Source organism: Lepidochelys kempii, chromosome 3 (assembly GCF_965140285.1).
Source record: "Lepidochelys kempii isolate rLepKem1 chromosome 3, rLepKem1.hap1, whole genome shotgun sequence".
Lineage (NCBI taxonomy): Eukaryota > Metazoa > Chordata > Testudines > Cheloniidae > Lepidochelys > Lepidochelys kempii.
In genome coordinates this window covers 141,731,334-141,753,802 of record NC_136382.1, presented here as the reverse complement: position 1 = coordinate 141,753,802, position 22,469 = coordinate 141,731,334, and the positions used below count along the sequence as shown (strand labels likewise).

The window sequence follows — 22,469 nt, the reverse complement described above, 5'->3', positions numbered from 1 at the left end:
ATCTCTTGTGTGGACTGGTCCAGGCTGAGGTTGATGGTGGGATGGAAATTGTTGAAATCATGGTGGAATTCCTCAAGGGCTTCTTTTCCATGGGTCCAGATGATGAAGATGTCATCAATGTAGCGCAAGTAGAGTAGGGGCATTAGGGGACGAGAGCTGAGGAAGCTTTGTTCTAAGTCAGCCATAAAAATGTTGGCATAGTGTGGGGCCATGCGGGTACCCATAGCAGTGCTGCTGATTTGAAGGTATACACTGTCCCCAAATGTGAAATAGTTATGGGTGAGGACAAAGTCACAAAGTTCAGCCACCGGGTTTGCCGTGACATTATCGGGGATACTGTTCCTGACGGCTTGTAGTTCATCTTTGTGTGGAATGTTGGTGTAGAGGGCTTCTACATCCGTAGTGGCCAGGGTGGTGTTTTCAGGAAGATCACCGATGGATTGTAGTTTCCTCAGGAAGTCAGTGGTGTCTCGAAGATAGCTGGGAGTGCTGGTAGCGTAGGGCCTGAGGAGGGAGTCTACATAGCCAGAGAATCCTGCTGTCAGGGTGCCAATGCCTGAGATGATGGGGCGTCCAGGATTTCCAAGTTTATGGATCTTGGGTAGCAGATAGAATACCCCAGGTCGGGGTTCCAGGGGTGTGTCTGTGCGGATTTGTTCTTGTGCTTTTTCAGGGAGTTTCTTGAGCAGATGGTGTAGTTTCTTTTGGTAACCCTCAGTGGGATCAGAGGGTAATGGCTTGTAGAAAGTGGTGTTGGAGTGCTGCCTAGCAGCCTCTTGTTCATATTCCGACCTATTCATGACGACGACAGCACCTCCTTTGTCAGCCTTTTTGATTATGATGTCAGAGTTGTTTCTGAGGATGTGGACGGCATTGTGTTCTGCATGGCTGAGGTTATGGGGCAAGTGATGCTACTTTTCCACAATTTCAGCCCGTGCACGTCGGCGGAACCACTCTATGTAGAAGTCCAGTCTGTTGTTTCGACCTTCAGGAGGAGTCCACCCAGAATCCTTCTTTTTGTAGTCTTGGTAGGAAGGTCTCTGTGGGTTAGTATGTTGTTCAGAGGTGTGTTGGAAATATTCCTTGAGTCAGAGATGTCGGAAATAGGATTCTAGGTCACCACAGAACTGTATCATGTTCGTGGGGGTGGAGGGGCAGTAGGAGAGGCTCCGAGATAGGAAGATTCTTCTGCTGGGCTAAGAGTATAGTTGGATAGATTAACAATATTGCTGGGTGGGTTAAGGGAACCACTGTTGTGGCCCCTTGTGGCATGTAGTAATTTAGACAGTTTAGTGTCCTTTTTCTTTTGTAGAGAAGCAAAGTGTGTGTTGCAAATGGCTTGTAATAGTAAAACTTTCTATGTGGGCATGCATTAGCATTACTGGAGAAACAAACGCTATTACTCTATATGATGAGCAATCTTGTTTTTCACTCTCTTTTATTTGGTTCTTCATACTATTGCTGTATAGAGAAAGAAGAGGTTAAAAATAAGACAGAAAATAGATATTACAACTTACTTCACTATAACAGCAATTTACTAAAACTGCCATCATTTATAAAAGGATTTTACCCCATTTGCCAAAAATGCTTCTATTCCTTTGGTTAAGTAAGTGGAAATATTCAAGAAAGGCTTTATCTGACGACAAATTTCTTTAATATAATGATATGTTGCTATATTGCCACCTAGTGATGAAATGGATGAGATCCAACTGAAAAAGATGTCTGACAGAGATGACAGTAAGCCAAATTCAGTCTCTAACCCAAATGTAACAGTGATGTAAACAGTGCTGTAAGTTACTAGTTGAGTGTAAACTGGTTAGAAAAAGGCAGTAAGATGAAAATTAGTGCAACTTGTTTTAATATGGTATTCAGAGTGTGTAAAAACAACTGCAAATTAAATGTCAAAGGGACAGATGGGGCACATGTTTCAGGAAATGAAGCTAACAAAAGAGCCCGCTACACTTTAATCTAAAACAGAATCATCCTCAATACTCCTGGGGCCAAATCTAGCCCTGGGGTAAGCCTGTGTAATTCCCACTGACTTCAATGAGCATTTGTGCAGGGCAGAATGTTGTTACTACAGAGTACCACATTGATGGAAAATACACTTGCTTTGTACATCCACTGAATAAAAAAATCAGTGCAAGTTATTCTCCTTCACCACATATCTATTTTCTGATCAGCTCACACCAAGGTATAAATTATATTATCATTTACATCCCTGTTGAATTTGGCTCTTAGTGTTTCTGTTATAAATTATATAGTTTTATAAATATTATAGCATTAGAAATTAAAATTAATATGTTGCCAGAAGATGGAGCAAACAGTGAAGAAAGTAGAGAAATAGACAGTTGGAGAGTTCTAGGGTTAAGATTAATATTTCTACTGACAAAAAACTAAATACCAGAAGAAATATTGCAGAAGGGCTTCATTGTGGATTCAGCATATTGCTACTACACGGAGGGGAATAGAAAGAGGTAGGGGATAATTAAGCAGTGTCCCTAAAGTATTCTTAACAGTCAGCTATGCCTGGACATATGAATTACTATTATCTGGATATTCTCATCCATTAGAAGTTTTCTATAATGTCAGATACGTCTTTGGGAGAAACTTTATATTACTTTCACAGGGAGTCTCAGCGGATTGCTGGAAAGAAGAAACAGCCAAGACATGCTCTGTAGAGTGTGTATTGAGCTAACAATTCTTCCTGGAGGGATGAGAGAAGATGATGACCTACTCACCACACAGGTTTGCCCTAGTGAGAAGGAATGATCCCTATTTTCAAACAGGACTTGGAAACCAGCCAATAAGGAAAGAAACATAACTTGTAAGAAAGAGAAAAGGAAGGAGTATCTGACTGAGATAACTTATTTTTTTAAGAAGGTGGTGGGTTCAGCAGAGCACCACAAACAGGCTGTGAGCTCCAGGGAACTGACATGAGTTGGGGGAAGGAAAATGGTCCTTTGAAATGCTAACTACCCATAAGCTTGATAATTAAGCTTCTCGGCCCATTATAGTGAAGTTTTGTGCAATCTTAGGGCCCAGTTCTGCAATACACTGCCCAATGGTGTTCATGCATGTTCAGTGGTGCATTTGTGTTGGACTGAGCCATGGTCTACATGAGAACCAACATATGTTTTATTTTTAATGTTTCTTCTCTCTTTCTAAAATAATAAACAATTCCTTATTTAAATGAAATTATAATTTAGATTTAACTGCTAAGTTTGGGGGAGAGCAACGGCTGACTAACCATGCTGGGATATGACAGGCTCTTCCCTCAAGGAAGAAAGGATATACAGTTTGTATTCACTACTCACACATAAAAGCTACCTAAAACTAGAAAAGGAGGTCCGGATGGGGCCACCGTCTCTATCCAATGATGTGTCACAACAGCATTAAGTGAGCTTTCATATTTTGGGGAGCTGGGGCACTGTGATCTCACAGTGAAAGCCACTGAAAGACGTGCCATATTGTGTAGGCATCTGTGGGCTTCCTTCCCCAGGCAAGGTACATCAGTGATTACTATACATTTGGATCAAAGGAATTTGAAAGTCTTTTTCCAGTTGAGTTCTTTGGCACCAAGCCACCAAAGTACTTTGCACCTACGGAGGAGGTCAGAAGGGCCTATATATAATTCATTGCAGAGGGGCAAGCTCTCCCCGCAGAGTCTGAAATTGAAAGGAGAATTCCCAACAGATTCCCAGAATCCAAACAGGCTTGGAGGCTACTGCCCTCTTTGCAAATCTCCAACCCCTTCCATACTGAGAAGAGTACTAGAAGGACACCCCCTTAGGTTCCCTGGAAGTTCTGCTATTTTCCCCATAGGTTTTTCTGCTACCATGTACAATATGGCCACTAGTTATTTCTGTACTAGTTGGTGTCATAATAATAAACTTTCAGTATCTTTTCCTCCAGTATACATTAACAAAAACAGGCCAGAATGGCTTATTTATACATTCAACTAAGCCAAGTGTTTTGTAAGATGCTTACATTACAATATATCTACATAGCCATAATCTGTGCAATCATATGGGTGTGTGAAAAATTATTTTAAATGAAATTCTGTTCAGAAAAAATTAAATGAAATACAGTACCCCAACTCTGGAAATGCAGTAGCAAAGTATTTGGTATTTCTAAAATAGGTCTGAACAACAGGTTCCTGTCCCAAATTCCAAAACTGCTTGCTAAGTGTCTTAGAATTCTGTTTAAAATAAAGTAAAAATAAAGTAAAATAAAGGCTGTTAGTTATCATACATTTTGATGTCAATATAGCCTAAGGCTGTATATGAGAAATCTCAGGGTTAAAATATTCTTTAAATAACATTCTAAAGTACACTTCCAAATAAGGGCGCATTATTAAACACATTTACACATTTTATCCACACTAGAATATAGTATATTTGGAACCAAAATTAACTTTCTTCGCAATATTTCCTAAAGTATATATAGCAGAAAATTAAAAAAATGACACATAGAAATCTAATAATAAAAATATTATGTTCTTCTCCAAATTCCAGTACTTCAATTAATAATATAATTTTAATTCTAGTAACTCTGATGCAAATCAACACAGTTATGAAACGAATATTAAAAGATGCCAAAGAGAAGCAATCCAGCATGGCAATTTATAATAAAGTAATAACTCCTAAAGGGCATCCCTTGGTCATGGATGCACACCTCAGGTAAGGTATGATGCCAACGGCTAAATATCATCAACCACCCCACAAAGGCATCAGGAGTGCATACTCTGACAACGTTTACTGCATATACCAATCCTGCAAGCTGATCCATGTGGGAAGAACTTTGTGCTCACATGGATTCCCATTGGGTGCAAGAATCCGTCTTCACATATACGCTTGTGGGATCAGGGCCATAATGTACCTCCTTAAAAAGTAAAGTTCAGTTCTACTGTTAAATGCAGCTCTATAAAAATGACATAATGGGTTCACTGTTTATTATGTCTTGTTACTGCCATATCATCATTACTTAGACAAAAAGTAAAGAGTTTTTTTCTGAGTGTCAGCCATGCAAACTCACTCTAGGAAGTGAAAGTCAAGCTTGGATCTTTCCTTCTCACCACTACCACCAGTAGCAAAACGGCTGTGGGCTAAATTCTGACCCTAACACAAGTGTACTGATGGTAGAATTTAGCTCTGCTACTGAAATTTAGCTAATAATTCTGTTTTTAATGCTGAGATGGAAACAAAACCACCTCACTCCCCCCCAGCTGTGTTACCTCTGCAGTATTAACTGGAACAAAAAGCACCAAAAACTTATTTTTGTCACTACCTTAAGTTGAAATGACTATGGATGCATATAGGCAGCATATCTAATGATTAAGACAGTGCCAGTTTTAATTTGTAACTTTTCACAGTAGACATGCACTTTCAATACCATGTTTTTAAAAGAAAATATAGAGCTATTTTAACATACCCGTGGAGGAGACGTTGCAGTGTGATTCAATTCAGAGGGTTCTGCACTTTCTGGATCATATATCCATAAGATTAACTCCTAGCAAATAAAAAAGGCAAATGATAATATTTTGTTAATAAACACGTTAATATTCTGTCACCGTGGTCTGATTTCTTTTGGTGACTAGATGTATACTAGAATGTAGTAACAATACCATATAAAGGAGCATTAACTTGGACAATGTCAGAATTAAGTCTTGAGCCTGATTTTACTCAGACAAAAGCAAAACTCCCATTGACTTCAGTGGGCAATGGACACTGAGGGGATCCAGATCCACTCCTCATAGAAAGGGAGTTATTTCCTTTCAGTTCTTCTATTCGTCCCTCAGCAATACTTCACATACCATAGTCTCTCTTATTCTACTGGGGCCATGCTACTTTACAATCCTACTGCAGTATGGAGAAAGAGGGATCAGAAATGAGTACTTAACTCTAAAAAGAAACAACAAATTAGTCTCTTAGCAGGAAGATATATGTATCTTTTTCTCCTGCCTCCATGATTCCTATGGGTCTTCAGCCTGACTGTCCTTGGATTTTGCTCCTCAAAGACACAACCATTTCTGATCAACCATGTGGCCCATATCAGTCAGCCACGGAGGAACTCAACCCCTTACGAGTTCATAGAGCCCAGACTCCTGCCCAAGCCTGAACATCTACACCACAGTTAAACAGCCCAGGAACCTGAGTCCCACGAGCCTGAGCCAGCTGACATGGGCCAGCCGAGGATGTATAACTGCAGTGAAGAAGTACCCTTAGGATCTTGGAATCTGTCCCTGAGTAGAGGGGCAGGTTTGGGTAACTGTGAAGCTGCTCTTTCAGAGGCGGCTGAGCACAATACCCCTCATTCCAAGGACATAAGTAGACTTCCACTGCTGTGGAATCCAACCAGGCTGTGCCTGTTTGGCAGGCTCCACATACAGATGCAACTGTGCCCTGAATTTGGTCCATAATCAATAAAGGTGAATGTTCTTTTAGTTTCCATATTTTCTGAGCCAAACACAATCTCTCTCATAGAAAAAAGAAAGAGGGAGGGCATGAGAAATGATTAAATATGTAATTTGTTTATACTAACTTTGGCAAATTTTGTGAAATAACAACACATTTTACAGACTGAATGATAGGCCATAACATTTTACGGTATATTGAAATTTTTAACCAAACTCACTAAAAAAACCCTAGCTTGGACATGAAACATGCATTTCACAAAGCTTCAGAAAACACAAATATATAGAAGAATAAAGAATAAAGAAAGGGTTGGCTGAAGTCCATTGACCTTTCCTTCTGACTGGACTAAATTTGTATCAAATCACTATTTTGGAGAAGTGAGAAATAACTTCTGAGTTGAAGTTAGTTAAAATATTAGGCCAAAGATAGCACTGAAAAATAAAATTTACCTGGCTATCATTTTTTGAGGATGGAATAGAGCTGCAAAAAATAAAATAAAATAAAACAGTTATTTTTAAGTATAAGTAATAACCACTGCTTTTTAAAAGAAAATAAAGGTTACTTTCTTACAGTAACTGTAGTTCTTTGAGATGTTCTGAACATGTTGACCCCACTCTTAGCATACATGCACCCCATATGCTGGAGTTCGGAATGTTTTAACCAGCAGTGTCCATTTGGCACTGCACATGTGCCCTGGATGCCCTTGTGCACTCCCTTCCACAAGCACATAAAGGGTAGAGCATCCACAACCACCATTCAATTTCATAGATTCACAGATATTTAGGTCAGAAGGGACCATTATGGTCATCTAGTCTGACCTCCTGCACAACGCAGGCCACAGAATTTCACCCCCCACTCCTGCACAGAATCCCAGTGTTCCTTCACTGCACAGAATCCCAGTTAAAGACTCAAGAGCTACAGAGATGAAGGGTAGATCATGGTGTGACGTTATTGACATGAACTGTGACTGTATAGATCATTGTTGCACAAGGTCTTGCAGAAAGGAGGTCAAGTGGGTTGTCTATGGAAAAGCTGTAGTTTGCTGGTTATGATTATGCTATCTATATGTGTGTATCATTTTTGTATTTGAAGTTATGAATATTGGCTATGTACTAGTATCCCAATGTGTTTGATTGCCAATGTGTTGGGATTCTAAGTATCCCAATGTGTTTGATTCTCAGTGAACCATCTGGTCAGCTTCTTGAGAAAGGACTACTCTCAGTAAGTGCCCAATCAAGAAACACTTAACCGACAATGGACTTTGGGAGACACCAATCCACATCTGAGCTTTCCTGGAAACATTCAAACTAATATGTAGACAATGGCATCGGCCTGCAAAAAGCTGAATCATTCATGGATATGTGACTTGCCCAGGTGGCTACAAACTCCATCTTGTTGTTGTGACTTTGCACAGAAAAACAAAGAGGTTTCCGCCCACAAGAGAGAGAATTCGGTCTATAGACAGCCTCTCCACCCCAGAGATGCCTGAAAGAAACTGGAACAAAGGACTGTAACTACGGGGGGTCTGAGTGATTGCTGGACCAGGCCATACACCACAACGTTGGTCTGAAAAGGATTGTACCTGAGATAACATCTAGGGTGAGAAGTTAGTATTAGTAATTAGATCCTTAGTGTATTAAGTTAGCCTTGCGTATTTTGATTTATTTTACTTAGTAACTTACTTTGTTCTGTCTGTTATTACTTGGAACCACTTAAATCCTACTTTTTATACTTAATAAAATCACTTTTTGCTTAACCCAGAGTATTAACCAGAGTAAGTAATTAATACCTGGGGGAGCAAACAGCTGTGCATATCTCTCTGTCGGTGTTATAGAGAGCAGACAATTTATGAGTTTTACTCTGCATAAAGCTTATACAGGGTAAACGGATTTATTTGGGGTTTGGATCCCATTGGGAGCTGGATATCTGGGTGCTGGAGACAGGAGTATCTGCTGAATGGTGTTCAGCTAAAGCCTGCAGCTTTGGGGACATGGTTCAGACCCTGGGTCTGTGTTGCAGCAGGCTAGCGTGTCAGGCTCAACAAGACAGGGTTCTGGGGTCCCAAGCTGACAGGGAAAACAGGCTCAGAGGTAGTTTCAGCACATCAGGTAACAGTACCAAGCAGGTCTCTGTGACCGAACCCATCACATATGGAATCTACATGTACAGAATATCTTGAAGAACTACAGGTTTCAGAGTAGCAGCCGTGTTACTCTGTATTCGCAAAAAGAAAAGGAGTACTTGTGGCACCTTAGAGACTAACAAATTTATTTGAGCATAAGCTTTTGGGAGCTCCCAGTCTCTAAAGTGAGCTGTAGCTCATGAAAGCTTATGCTCAAATAGATTTGTTAGTCTCTAAGGTGCCACAAGTACTCCTTTTCTTTTTGAAGAACTACAGTTATTTTAAGGAAAGTAATCTTTCTTTCTTTGAGTATTTGTACCTGTGGATCCCACTCTTGGTGATTAGCTAGGAGGCAACTCCTTTAGGAGGTGGGAGTTTGGAGCTTATTGAAACAAAGATTGCAGCATTGCTTGACCAAATTGAACATCTAATCTGGAAGATTACACCAAGATGTAATGGTTGGCGACAGTGTGGGCAGAACTCCATGTAGCTGCTCTGTAAATTTCAGCTATAGGGACTCTGGTAAGGCATGCTGCTGAGGCTGCTTGAGTTCTGGAAGAACATGTCTTAATGTGAGAGGGAGGAGTCAATTTCTTAGTATCATAGGACACCCTAATACAGCTTGAAATCCACTTAGAATGTCTATGTTTCACAACCACCTGATCTTTGGACCTGCCCCCAAATGTCACAAAGAGTCTTAAGGGTTTACAAAATTGTTTTGTCCTGGGGAGATAATAGGACAGTGCTGCCTTCTTCATGTTCAGGCTATGAAGTCTTGCCTCTACCAGAAAGGAATGAGATTTAGGGGAAAGTATAACTGGTTTAAAAAAAGAATTAGAGTTCATGGAGGACAGTTACATCAATGGCTATTAGCCAACATGGTCAGTGATGCAACTCTGTGCTCTGGATGTCCCTAAGCCTTTGACTGCCAGATGCTGGGACTGGATACAGGGGATGGATCACTAAATAATTGCCCTGTTCTGTTCATTCCCTCTGAAGCATCTGGCCTTAGCCATTGTCAGAAGACAGGATACTGGGCTAGATGAACCATTGGTCTGACTCAGTATGGCCATTCTTATGTAAAAAAACTGGTAGATGGACAATGTGATTGATGTGAAAACTGGAGACAACCTTAAATTTAATCTTTGGATGAAGTGTATGTCTACACTGCAAAAAATAAAAACAACCCACATCAGCAAGTCTTAAAGCCCAGGTCCACTTCTCGGGCTCACAAAGCTTGCACTATGGGGCTAAGGGTCTCAGAGCCCAAGCTTCAGCCAGAATAGGAACATTTACACTGCTATTTTTAGCCCCATTGTGTGAGCCTGGCTGAGGTGCTGAGGCATGCTGACACAGGTTTTTTTTTTGTGTGCAGTGTAGTCATACTCATAATTACTCTGTCTGTATGGAAGACTGTCTATAGGGGACCAGCAATCAGAGCCTGAATTTCATACAATTTCCATGCATAAGTGATTGTCATTGGGAACACCATAGTGATGGTCAGGTGATTAAGTGAACACGATGGCATGGGTTCAAATAGCCAACCAATCAACAAGGTAAGTACTAAATTCAGATCCCAAGTACGAAAACTTTTCGTATCATGTAGGATTCATACAAGGTTCATGCGCCTGGCAACATTCAGGGCACACCCGGAGTGTTGTGCAGGAGCTGTGCACACACAGCTCTTCTCAAGGGCATGAACCTTGGAATCTCGCCCAGATGACATGAACCGTGGGAAGCCTCCCAGGACTGGGCTCAAGGCCCGAGAGCAAGGAATGCGGTAAATAGAAATTGGTAAATAAGAATGTTAAACAAAGCCAGTGTATTCCTTTTATCTGTTGGAGAATGTAATGCGCGGGGGGAGAGAAAAAGAATAAAGGAGAGGGTGGAAAGCTGACAGGCAGAAGTCCGTTGGCAGACGAGCCTGTTTGCTTGCTTAAAGCTCTGTGCTGTCTTGTCATTGAACCGCAACAGTATCAGGTGTGAAAATGTGTAATAACCCTTTCAGGAACCTTTGAGCAGCAGTGTGTGAAAAGACAGAGTAATTTTGGATGGGTTGGTGAAGAGCAGATATTGCTGTTAAATGCACTTAAATCAAGCTAATCGATTGTCCTGAATGCATTAAAGATATAATTCAATATATCAGGAATCGAAGATCGTAATGGGCTAAGCTGTTGTTGAGCTGCCCAAGAGGAAAAATGTTTCCATTCTGCACCACATGTGTGCCAAGTGGAGGGCTTTCTGCTCTGTAAAAGCAAATCTCAGACCGGTGCAGAGCAACTTCTGTCTACTGATGTTAGCCATGCAACAGCCATGTTGTCAGATGTAGAAGCAACAGGTCTGCATGAAGGACTAGACCATGATTTTGTGAGACTGTCTGGCAGAGATAGAAATGTTATCCATGGTTTGTTCAGGAGAGATAAAAAGAAAAGGAGTACTTGTGGCACCTTAGAGACTAACCAATTTATTTGAGCATGAGCTTTCGTGAGCTACAGCTCACTTCATCGGATGCATACCGTGGAAACTGCAGCAGACTTTATATATACACAGAGAATATGAAACAATACCTCCTCCCACCCCACTGTCCTGCTGGTAATAGCTTATCTAAAGTGATCATCAGGTGGGCCATTTCCAGCACAAATCCAGGTTTTCTCACCCTCCACCCCCCCCCCCCACAAATTCACTCTCCTGCTGGTGATAGCCCATCCAAAGTGACAACTCTTTACACAATGTGCATGATAATCAAGTTGGGCTATTTGTAGCCCAAATATTTGTATTTGTATATTGTATTTGTATATGTATTTGTATTTGTAGCCCAAATATTTGTAGCCCAAATAAATATCCCAACTTGATTATCATGCACATTGTGTAAAGAGTTGTCACTTTGGATGGGCTATCACCAGCAGGAGAGTGAATTTGTGTGGGGGGGTGGAGGGTGAGAAAACCTGGATTTGTGCTGGAAATGGCCCACCTGATGATCACTTTAGATAAGCTATTACCAGCAGGACAGTGGGGTGGGAGGAGGTATTGTTTCATATTCTCTGTGTATATATAAAGTCTGCTGCAGTTTCCACGGTATGCATCCGATGAAGTGAGCTGTAGCTCACGAAAGCTCATGCTCAAATAAATTGGTTAGTCTCTAAGGTGCCACAAGTACTCCTTTTCTTTTTGCGAATACAGACTAACACGGCTGTTACTCTGAAACCTGTCAGGAGAGATAGAAGTTCTAAAAAAAAAAAAAATTGGCGTGGCTATGCTGAAGCTATTAAAATCAGACATGTCTTGTCTTGCCTCAGTTTTCAAAGGATCCTTGGACTAAACGGAAATGGTGAGAAGGCATGCATTCCTGGAAAAGTGTTGGATATAGACCTCAGACTCATTACCCCTTAAGAGCAAAAGCTGTGAGACTTCCTGTTTTTCCTGGTCGCAAACAGATCTACCCACGAGACTACTCATTTTTGAAAGAGCTGATGCACAAGGAAGTCTTTTAGGGACCACTCAGACATCAGCATCACTCTTTTGGTCAGATGATCTGCCAAATAGTTGTTATCCCCTGAAATACATAAAGGTTGACTTGATACAGAATACACCATTCCTGTAGAAATAAATCGCCATCTAGTAAATAAGAAAAGCATTGTTCACCATTTTCTAACATAATAAAACCTAAAAGTTAAGAATCTGAATAAATGTCAGTTAAGATACACAATTGCTTAAATAATTGTGTACAAATATAGTGTATCCTCCTGTGACACTTTCTTAATATGCGCAGGACTGTGGGTGACCTTGTTACCCCCTACCTCCAGCGTAAGAGTCTATCTTGTGATAGCTGGGTTTGTTAGCTCCAGTACAACATCAACCTTTCAGCCACACAAGCACTCTCCTCAGGCCTCTGCTAGTCCAACCCTTGCCTTGCAGGTTAACATTAGGTGCACCCCAACCTTTTGGGCCCCCTTGAAGAGCATTCCTCTCCCGTATCCTGCCTGCCACTGGATACCACAGAAATTACCAGGTCCGCTGTCTCCAAAGAGACAGTATGCACACCATCCTGTTAGCTCAGCTAAGCACAAACACTTTACTTTAATGACAGGTTTCAGAGTAGCAGTCGTGCTAGTCTGTATTCGCAAAAAGAAAAGGAGTACTTGTGGCACCTTAGAGACTAACCAATTTATTTGAGCATAAGTGAGCTGTAGCTCACGAAAGCTTATGCTCAAATAAATTGGTTAGTCTCTAAGGTGCCACAAGTACTCCTTTTCACTTTACTTTAATATTACAGCACTGAGATGAATTTATAGCAAAACCAAGAATAAGTTTTTATTAATAAATAACAAAAGATTTAAGTGATACTAAGCAAAAATAATAGAAACATAAATGGTTACAAATGAAACAAAAGTATAAAACATTTCTAAGAGACTACATATAACCTTATCAGGCTCCAGTCTTTGTCTAAAGCACTTTTGCTCACCCACAACCACTTCTCAGTGCCACTAACCCACATGACTGGAGATCTACTGTTTATGGATGCAAAGAGCGTTGACCTCTTTGTTTCCTCAGTGATGGATAACTAAAATGTCTTTTTGCTTCTTCTTATATACCCCAAAATTTATCATCTTTGTCACCAGAGTCAGGATGAAGCCCTGGGGTTCAGACTCCAGTGCATTCCTGTCATAAATGTAAAGGGAAGGGTAACCACCTTTCTGTATACAGAGCTATAAAATCCCTCCTGGCCAGAGGAAAAATCCTTTCACCTGTAAAGGATTAAGAAGCTAAGGTAACCTCGCTGGCACCTGACCCAAAATGACCAATGGGGGGACAAGACACTTTCAAATCTGGAGGGCGGGGGAACAAAGGGTTCGGTCTGTCTGTGTGATGCTTTTGCTGGGAACAGATCAGGAATGCAAGCCTTACAACTCCTGTAAAGTTAGTAAGTAATCTAGCTAGAAAATGCGTTAGATTTTCTTTCATTTAATGGCTTGTAAAATAAGCTGTGCTGGATGGAATGTATATGCCGGTTTTTGATTTTTCATTGTTTGATTTTTCATTGATTGATTTTTCATTGTTCTTAAGATCCAAGGGTTTGGGTCTGTGTTCACCTGTACCAATTGGTGAGGATTATTATCAAGCCTTCCCCAGGAAAGGGGGTGTAGGGCTTGGGCGGGATATTTTGTGGGAAGACATCTCCAAGTGGTCTCTTTCCCTGTTCTTTGTTTAAAACACTTGGTGGCGGCAGTGTTTTGCCTAATCCAAGGGCAAAGTTTGTACCTTGGGGAAGTTTTTAACCTAAACTGGTAAGAATAAGCTTAGGGGGTCTTTCATGCAGGTCCCCACATCTGTACCCTAGAGTTCAGAGTGGGGAAGGAACCTTGACACTTCCCATGCTCACTTCACATCCACATGTTAATTTGTTCCTCCTGCTTACCTCTGATGCAAATAAGCTGTCCATTGTCTCTGGCATCATCATGCTCAATTTACATTACAGAAAGGGAGATAACTATCTTCCCTCCTGTCTGGAAGAAAACCTGTTTCCCCCTTTGTTTGGGTATAGACTTTAAAGCATAGTATCTGTAAGTATCCATAATTCCTTGTTAATACATACATTTCACAATGCCATTAATGACCAGTTTGTGACCTGCTTTCATTTGATATGTCACACCACATTCTTTATAGGTAAATATAATGACAGCAATATGTTAGGCATAGTAAATTTGTCAAGTTTGATAGGAACTGCTGTTACTTGACAGTGAACCATTTGCCAGTGGGCATTTAGGGGCTGTTAGGGTCACACCTTCTGGTGAGAAAATAGAAGTACCAAATTTAGTGTAAAGGTTATTATTATATCCTTCTCATGTCAGTACTGGTGCACAGGGCTGAAACTAGTCTCTTCCATCCTTCTCTCATGTACTGCTGCCTGCCTCCATCTGCTCAATGTTGTTGAAATTGACTGTTCTGCCCTCCCTGCTCAGAGTTCTTCTTTAGGTTTCTCTTGGGGGCCCATGTTTCCTCACACCAGTTGGTTTCTACTTGACAGCTTCATGTGGGAGTCTGTGTTTTGGCATCCAGAGTACATGTCCCAAATATGTCCAACACTTCTTTCTAATTCTAGTGGAGATGAGGTTATATTTAGTTGCAAATAAACTTTTAGCCAATGAGAATCAATCTTTCTTTAGGAAAATAACTAAAAAGTACAAATTCAAAAAAAGATTAAAATTGATTATTTAAATCAAAGTTCCTGCTTGCTGATTTAAATATTATTAAAATAGGTGATTTAAGTCACTTTGATTTAAATCAATCAAACCTGTGCGGCAGTCATAACCAAAGAACCTGGGGTAGGAGGAGTATAAAAATACTCATACCTTTTGGATGGGACTTGATATCTGTGGTCCTCTCTCCTAAATATTGCAGAGAGTGACACAGGTATAGCCCACAGATTTTTTGTCAAGTCCAAAATACCTTCATTTATTGACATTGCAACACAACCCTGAGTTACTGGCTGAAGAATATTAAGAAAATGTACAAGATTTCCCTCCATCACCTCAAGAGGAATCTCAAGCATCTCTGCCATCCTCTTCAGAATGTCTCTGAATGCTCTAAAGTCATCCTCTGTAAATGGGGTAGAAGGAATGACTGGTCTCCTGTTCTGGTCTTGTGCTCCTGTTCCTCTGTTAAAATGTTCTGCTTGCAAGGCAAGTGTGGAGCTCTGTGAGTTTGTGCAGATGGTGACTTGTCCCTTGATCTTGCACAAGGAACTTTCAAAGGGGGTGGATACTGAAATTGTGGGGTCCAGGAAGGCCAGTACAACTATGACTGGAAATCACAAAGGTATGGCATTTAATGTTGGGGAAGTGGCATCCAAGGCACATGAGAAGCATCTGTAGCATGTCCTGTATATTGTTCAGATTAAGAACTTCTCTTGCGGTGATCTCGAACTCTTGAATAGTTAGAAGAGTATGGCTGTGAGCTTGGAAAAGTACTGTTGCTAGAGGCAGCAGATGAAGAGTAGACTTGTTCAACTGGAGGTGCAGTTCCCCTTGGAATCACTGGAACTTGAGGAGGGCTGACAGGCTTCCCCTGAGATGAAGATAAATGGAGGGAAATTTTCATAACCAATGCCATAGTCTCCAGTATCAGGGCAGATCATGAAATATCTGATAAAGCAGATGCATTCAAGGGTGACACTAGTTTCGGAGTGATTCTAAGTTCTGTCAAATCAGTGAATGCTGTAGAAGTTGACAGTACTGGGATCATATACATTGGTACCAGTGCAATGGTCAGTGCCATCATAGATCTCTCCCTAGTGGGTACTATAGTAGATATTAAGGATGGTACCATAGCCATTGGTACTGGAATGACCCTAGAGGTTGCCAATTTTGGTTGGTGTGGCATTGGTTCGGAAGGGAAATCTGCACCTTTAACAGTAAAGGGGGCCAAGGAACAGCCAGCCCTGTTCCAGGGTGGATCCCAAAGCAGGTGCTGGGAATCATCAGATCCACCTGGGCAGTGTCAGGTGATTGGGTCTGATGATTACTAGCTAGGCAATATAGATGAGGGCCTAGCTTCATTAGGGTGACTGGGACTAGGAGAATGCTAGGAGAACACCCTCCTGTAATTACAGTCCAGACTGCAGACAGTGCAGTGGAGGACTGCGAGCAGGTGGGAGGCCCTGTGGATGTCCTTAGGTAGTGAGGAGACCCTGACCACTAAACTGCCAAAGGCCAGGGGGCCCACAGCTATGCTGGGAGCAGAACAATTGCTTTATGTTTTCATTCCATATATTGGAGAGACAAGGTGTAATATTTTTTATTGGACCAACTTCTGTTGGTGACAGAGGCAAGTCTTTGAGCTTACACAGAGCTCTTCTTCAGGTCTGGGAAACATACTCAGAGCATCAGAGCTCAATACAAGATGGAACAGATTGATTTGCATAAGTAGTTAACACATATTTCAAGGGACCTTTCAAGGGATCTTGAAAGGGGGGTTGTGCAGGGTGCTGAGCACTGTAGGAGATCTGCAGGTTTTGTATCTGTTGTTCTGGCAGAGTCTGGTGCCACTTGGAGTTGGTGTGCCCTGGTCTGTGGGGAGCTTGCTTCTGATGATGAGCTTGGAGAGGTTAGGGGGTGGTCTGAAGGCCAGAAGAGGGGGTTAAGGAAAGATTTATTTCAGGATGGGGTCCCTCTATCCATACAAGCAGAGTGGCTCAGCCAGATAAGGAGAAGAAGGAAGAGGACATAGGACGACATGTTCCAAGAGATCCTGCAAGCCTCTGCTTCTTCGGACACCGAACAGAAGGCTTGGAGACAGCGTAGCCAGGGATAGAGTGGAGATGAAAAAGGCACAGGAAAAGGAGAGGGATGTGCAGCAGGAGTTTCTAGCACTTCTCAAGCAGTAAACAGCCATGCTGCAGACTCTTGTTGACCTTCAGGTTCAACAGTCCTGTGCATGCCTCCTTCTGCAGCCCTATGATACAGTGTGCTCCCCCAAATGGCCCTGCAAGAGCTGAATTGGGCCATATGGGCTCAATCAGCTAATTAGGTTGCAAATGGGGAGCTATAGGCTGAAGGCAGGTAATTAGGGAGAAGCTCATCTGTGAGGGATAGGTGGGACTTCTACAAAAATCAGGAAACTGGAAGCAGAGGGGACTGCAGGGAAGGAGTCTGCAGTCACTCCCTGGGAGAAGGGAGGTGTGTTTGGGGACTGCAGAGACGAGTTGCCTAAAGTTACTCCCTAGGAGGAGGGAGTGAAGAGACTGGCAAATGCAGAGGAATGGGGAGGGTCAGGAATCATGGAAGCAGCTCAAGGAAAGTCAGCAAGGTGCAGGGAACGGACCTTGGCTGCTGTGTAGTAGAGGGTCCAAGTTGATTCCTGAGTGATCAGTAGCAGTTGGGCACTGCAAGTTCCCCCAGAGCAGTAGTCACTTGCTTTTCCGCTGTCAGTACAGATCTCATTTTGGTGTCACTGCACTGGAGGGCTGGGGCAAGTTCTGCACACAGATCCAGGAATGTAGCTTTGCACATCTGAAAGTTCTGCAGCCACTACTTGTCATCCCAACCCTGCATGACAATGCGATCCCACCAGTCAGTGCTTGTTTCTCAGACTCAGAACCAGCGCTCCACCGTCTGCCGCTGCCTCGTGAATGCCACCAACAATCCTGAATTATTTCTTTCTATATCACATAGCAATCTAGCCTCCAAGGAATCATCATGTTCCCCACGGCTACTCTGGCAGCTCTGCAGATACTGCAGGATCAGGTTCCCCATGCTCACAACACTTATCACAACTGTGCAGAGCTGTGCAGGATTCATGTTTCTGACACAGATGGTGGACAGTCAGGAAGGACATGCGCGTTTTCAGGGATTTTGAAAAGAACTGCGAAATGTTATGGGATGCAGATGAAATTATGGGATAGAAAACAATGCATTACGGGATGTTGAAATTATGCTCCCAGTCACTCCTGGATGACTCAGTTTGGCCCCATGTGGCATGGCAAAATATTCCCCAAACACCCTGCGCTAGATTGTGGTGAGTTACACACAGGGATAGCTACCCATGGTGCACTGCTCTCTACATCGATGCAAGCGCTGCTAGTGAGGATGCACAACATTGACACAAGGAGCATAGTGTGAACACACAAAAGCAATTTAATTACTGCGGCAGCTGTATGCTGACGTAACATAGGTCAACATAATTTTGTACTGTAGACATGTGTTGTGGGGCAAGTGCACCCTGTCCCCTCTTGGGGTGGGGTGGGGTGGAGTAATTACTTTGCCGCAGTGGAATGCTTACTTGGTTTGTCTTGACCACCGTGGTGAAGACAAATGGTAAAAGTCAATATGGCTACTCTCTCTCTCTCAGTTGTATGGCTCAATGGTCAGAGTCAGGGTGACGGTCCCTTCCCACACGGCCATGGGGCCCAATGGCCCGAATCAAAATGGCTTTCTGGTTCGGTTGGGGTGTATCGCTGAGTGTTCAGAGTCAGTGTGGCCGCTTGGCTCAGCAAGGCAGTATGGCCTTGTGGCAAGAGTCAGGGCTGCCCTCTCTCAGAGCTGTGTGGCCCAATAGACAGGACTGATAGGGTTGCCCTCTCTCAGGGCCGTGTGGCCTAGTAGTCAGAGTCGAGGTGGCTCCCTGGCTCAGTAATGCTGTGTGGTCTAGTAGCAAGAGTCAGTTGGGCTGTCCCCTCTGTCAGTGCTGTGTGGCCTAGTAGCCAGAGTCAGTATCACTGCACCTTCCGTGGGACTGTGTGGCCTAGTGGCAAGTATGTCAGCGGGGAATCCGCCCAAAACACGCTGACTCCACTTGGCACCACAACTAGTCTCCCTGAGCTACTTCCTACCCGGTTCCTGATGCCAGGGTCCCAGGCATCTCCGTGGGCTCTGGACTCCTCACTCAGGGCGGCTGCCAACAGCTCCGCCTTGCCTTGGGTGTTCTCTGGAGTCTCAGCATCCCTGGCTCCTGTCGTCTGGGGCTTCTGCGATTCCTGGGCTGGAGCTTGCAGCATGCATCCTCTCTTTGGTGGCCAGCCCTGAATGAGCTGAGCTGCTTTCTTTTATACATAGTCCGCAGCTGGAGCATGCCCAGCAGGGCCGTGAGGGCATGGCCTCCTCGGCCCAGAGAGTGGAGTTAACCCTCTCCATATCAATGAGGGGCACGTGAGCTCCATCACAACATTTCCTAGACAAACTAGTTAGGGTAACTCTGGCCTGGTCTACGCTACAGAGTTAGGTCAACGTAAGGCAGCTTACGTCAACCTAACTATGTAAGTATTTATAATAACATTTTGCTCCCGCCGACATAACTGCTTCACTACGCTGACTTAATAACTCCACCTTCATGAGAGGCATAGGTCAACAGTAATGTAGTTAGGTCAATGCAGTGTCAGTGTAGACACTGTGTTGCTTACAACCATTGTTACTGGCTCTCAAACGCCATCCCACAATGCCCCACACTGACAGTACAAGTGATACAAATGCTCCCGGTGAGGACGCACACAAGGAGCAAAGTGTAGACATGTGCAAGTGATGTAATTACTGTGGCAGCTGTATGACGACATAAGTTAGATCAACTTAGGCCGTTTTACAGTGTTGCAACTTTCTTGCTCAGGGTGTGAACCCCCCCCCCCCCCCGAGCGCTGCAAGTTTCAGCGCTGTGAAGTGGCAGTGTAGACAGTGCACCAGCACTGATAGCTGTGCTTCCAGAGCTGGTAGCTACTCCCCTTGTGGAGGTGGGTTTGTTATAGTGCTGGGAGACCTCTCTCCCACCGCTGGTGCCACAACTACACAGCCACACTAAAGCGCTGGGGCTGCAGCAGCACTTTAATGTTGCTAGTGAAGACATACCCTCCAAAATTAAGGGTAGGCATGCCCTTACACAACGGAGAAAAAAGTTTGATCAAATTTGATCTCTAATTTGTTGTTGTATTGGAAGGCGTTAATGGCTGCCATCAAGGACAAACAGAGACCTTGTTAAAACTGATGATGTGTGTGTTAATCACCTTTCTTTCAGGTTAACGGGAAGGAGCAATTAAATTTCCTTTTATGTACTGAGACAAGGTGGATGAGGTAATAGCTTTTACTGGACCAATTTCTGTTGGTGAAGGAGACAAGCTTTTGAGCTACACAGACATGGGCGGCGGGTACCATAGGCTGGGGGAGGCTGTGCCTCCCCAGACAGTCAGGCATGGCCCCGCCCTCCAATGTTCCTTCTAATTTTTTACATCCGTGTGCAGAATTAATTTTGTTATGTGCACCAATATGGAGGTGATGTGTGGCGGGGGTGGGGCGGAAGGGTTTGGAGTGTGAGAGGGGGCTCAGGGCTGGGGCAGAGGGAATCTAGCTGCCCACACTCTGCCCCCAGTTCCCACCTCCTGCTTCTGCTCTGTCTGGCTGCTCCAGGCTCCCTGTGGGGTGGCCCCAGCTTGGGCCTTGCTACCTACCCTCCTGGTGCTCTGGGGCTGGGGACGCTGGGGCTGTGCAGCCTGCCCGCCCATCGCTCTGGGGCTGGGGTGGGCTGTGGCTGTGTTGCCTGCCCTCCCAGTGCTCCGGGGCTGGAGGGGCCGTGCTGCCCGCTCCAGGGCTGGGGAGGGAGCACTCTGGGGCTGGGGGAGCTAGCCTGGGCTGGAGGGGTGGAAGGGGCAGGCTTCAGGCTGAAGGGGCAGGTCTGGGAGCTAGCCTCCCCCAGCCAGCAGTTCACGCGCAGCCATGTACAAAGAGCTCTTCTTCAGGTCTGAGAAAGGTACTCAAAGGGTACATCTACACTGTGATCAAAAAACCCAGGGCACCCAAGTCAACTGACAAGGGCTCATAGAGCTTGACTACAAATTGAAGTGTAGATGTTTGGGCTCAGGCTGGAGCCTGGGTTCTGACTCTCCCCCCTTGTGGGGTTTTATAGTCCAGGGTCCAGCCGGAGCCCAAACATCTGTATTGCAATTTTATAGCCCTGTAGCCCGAGAACCACAAGCCTGAGCCAGCTGACCTGAGCCAGCCACAGCTGTGGCTTTTATCACAGTGTAGACATACCCAGAAAGTCACAGCTAAATACAAGGTGAAATAGACTGTCTAGCATAAGTAGTTAACACATAAAAAAATATTACCTCATCTATCTTGTCTCTCTAATATCCTGGGACCAACACGGCTACAACAATATTTCAAACAACCTTTATGTACTGACAACTGGAAACAATAGGAAGACATTACCCAAGGCTGTATGACGAGGTCTATCAGAAGCTCAGACGGCATGTAGGCTGATGGGTTTCCCTGGGACTGACTGCAAAAGCAAGAGTTAGGAGATTGATTGGTTGCAGCTATGTTTGTTTGGGTGTGTGAGAGGCAGAAAGCCAGACAAGCAGTTTGAGCGTGGCCCTGATGGGGAGCAGAGAGACAGAGTTCCTTGGAGTACATTACTTCAAGAAAGACAAGCTTGGAAAATGTGAGCCAGGAAACTGCCTGCTGTTGTTTTTCTACTATGTTCAAGGAAACAGGACTTTTTGTACATTCTTTGTAAATAAACAGGACAGCATCAAATAAATATACAACTAGTATCATCATCAATGTATCCTCCTACCAAAAACAACTCAGCAAACATTAGTTGGAAATCTTATGAAAAAAGATTTGATTTGCAGGACACATTTTAAGAGGTTCAATAGGTGATGCATGTTTTCAGGCCCTGGAAGAGAAAGTTGATAGTAGAAGAATGCAAGACAGAAAAAAGAGCTAGGATGGACGATGTATTCTGGGTGGATCAAAAGGACTATTCATCCACAAAGTGATTAGCAGAGGACCATACAGAATGGGCTAACATGGTTGCAAACATCTAGTTACAGAGATGCCACATAAGAAGAAGTACGGAAACAACCTGGCAAGTCCTCAAATGTGGGCTAACTGTTTAGCCCAAAAAGGGGCAACATAGGCTACTGTCTTGACCTGGACCTTGCCAGTTTTATTCAGAAAGCTAAGAAAAATTTTTCAGCAAAGTTTGAAGAAAATTGGTTAAGCTGTCTTATTGTTAGGTTTTGAGTTACAAGTCATTAAAATATCACCCTCATAAGAAACATTGACTCACATCTGGCATTTCTTTATGTCCTACTAGCATAAAAAGGGCTTATTACTACCCTGACAAACTTTCCACATAGTAAGAAGAAACTCTCTATATGAACAAAATCGGTTGTAATTAAGTAAAGTTATTAATTAATGTTTTATCTAATTTTACTCCTCCAGGAATTCTGCACCACTGTGCACATGCAGAATGTATGTCCCCTGCAGGTTTTTTTTCTCTGCAGAAAATACTTTCTGTCAGAGAGGTGCTGCAATTATATCTTTTTCCCACCAGGGGCTACTGTAGAGCCAGAACAGAGGGCAACTGGCTCACTGGTGGTAGCACCCAAGTGGGTGGAACAGTGGCTGCATTTCTCAAAGCAATATGCCCGCTGGGCCAGGTGAGGA

General features: G+C 43.4%; 2 protein-coding genes across 2 annotated transcripts in view; one reads left to right on the top strand and one right to left on the bottom strand.

Annotated features, from left to right (window-relative positions):
• The window catches only part of HNRNPU (heterogeneous nuclear ribonucleoprotein U), a 296,139-nt gene that overhangs the window by 160,215 nt on the left and 113,455 nt on the right, over positions 1–22,469 (top strand). The window lies entirely within an intron of this gene.
• Positions 1–22,469, bottom strand: part of CATSPERE (catsper channel auxiliary subunit epsilon) — an 88,273-nt gene that overhangs the window by 39,934 nt on the left and 25,870 nt on the right. The window contains exons 6-8 of the mRNA XM_073338278.2: positions 6,866–6,896; positions 5,434–5,511; positions 4,095–4,201 (exon numbers count right to left, since the gene is read on the bottom strand). Coding sequence (XP_073194379.2) covers positions 4,095–4,201; positions 5,434–5,511; positions 6,866–6,896 — 216 coding nt within the window. The remainder of the gene's footprint in view (positions 1–4,094; positions 4,202–5,433; positions 5,512–6,865; positions 6,897–22,469) is intronic.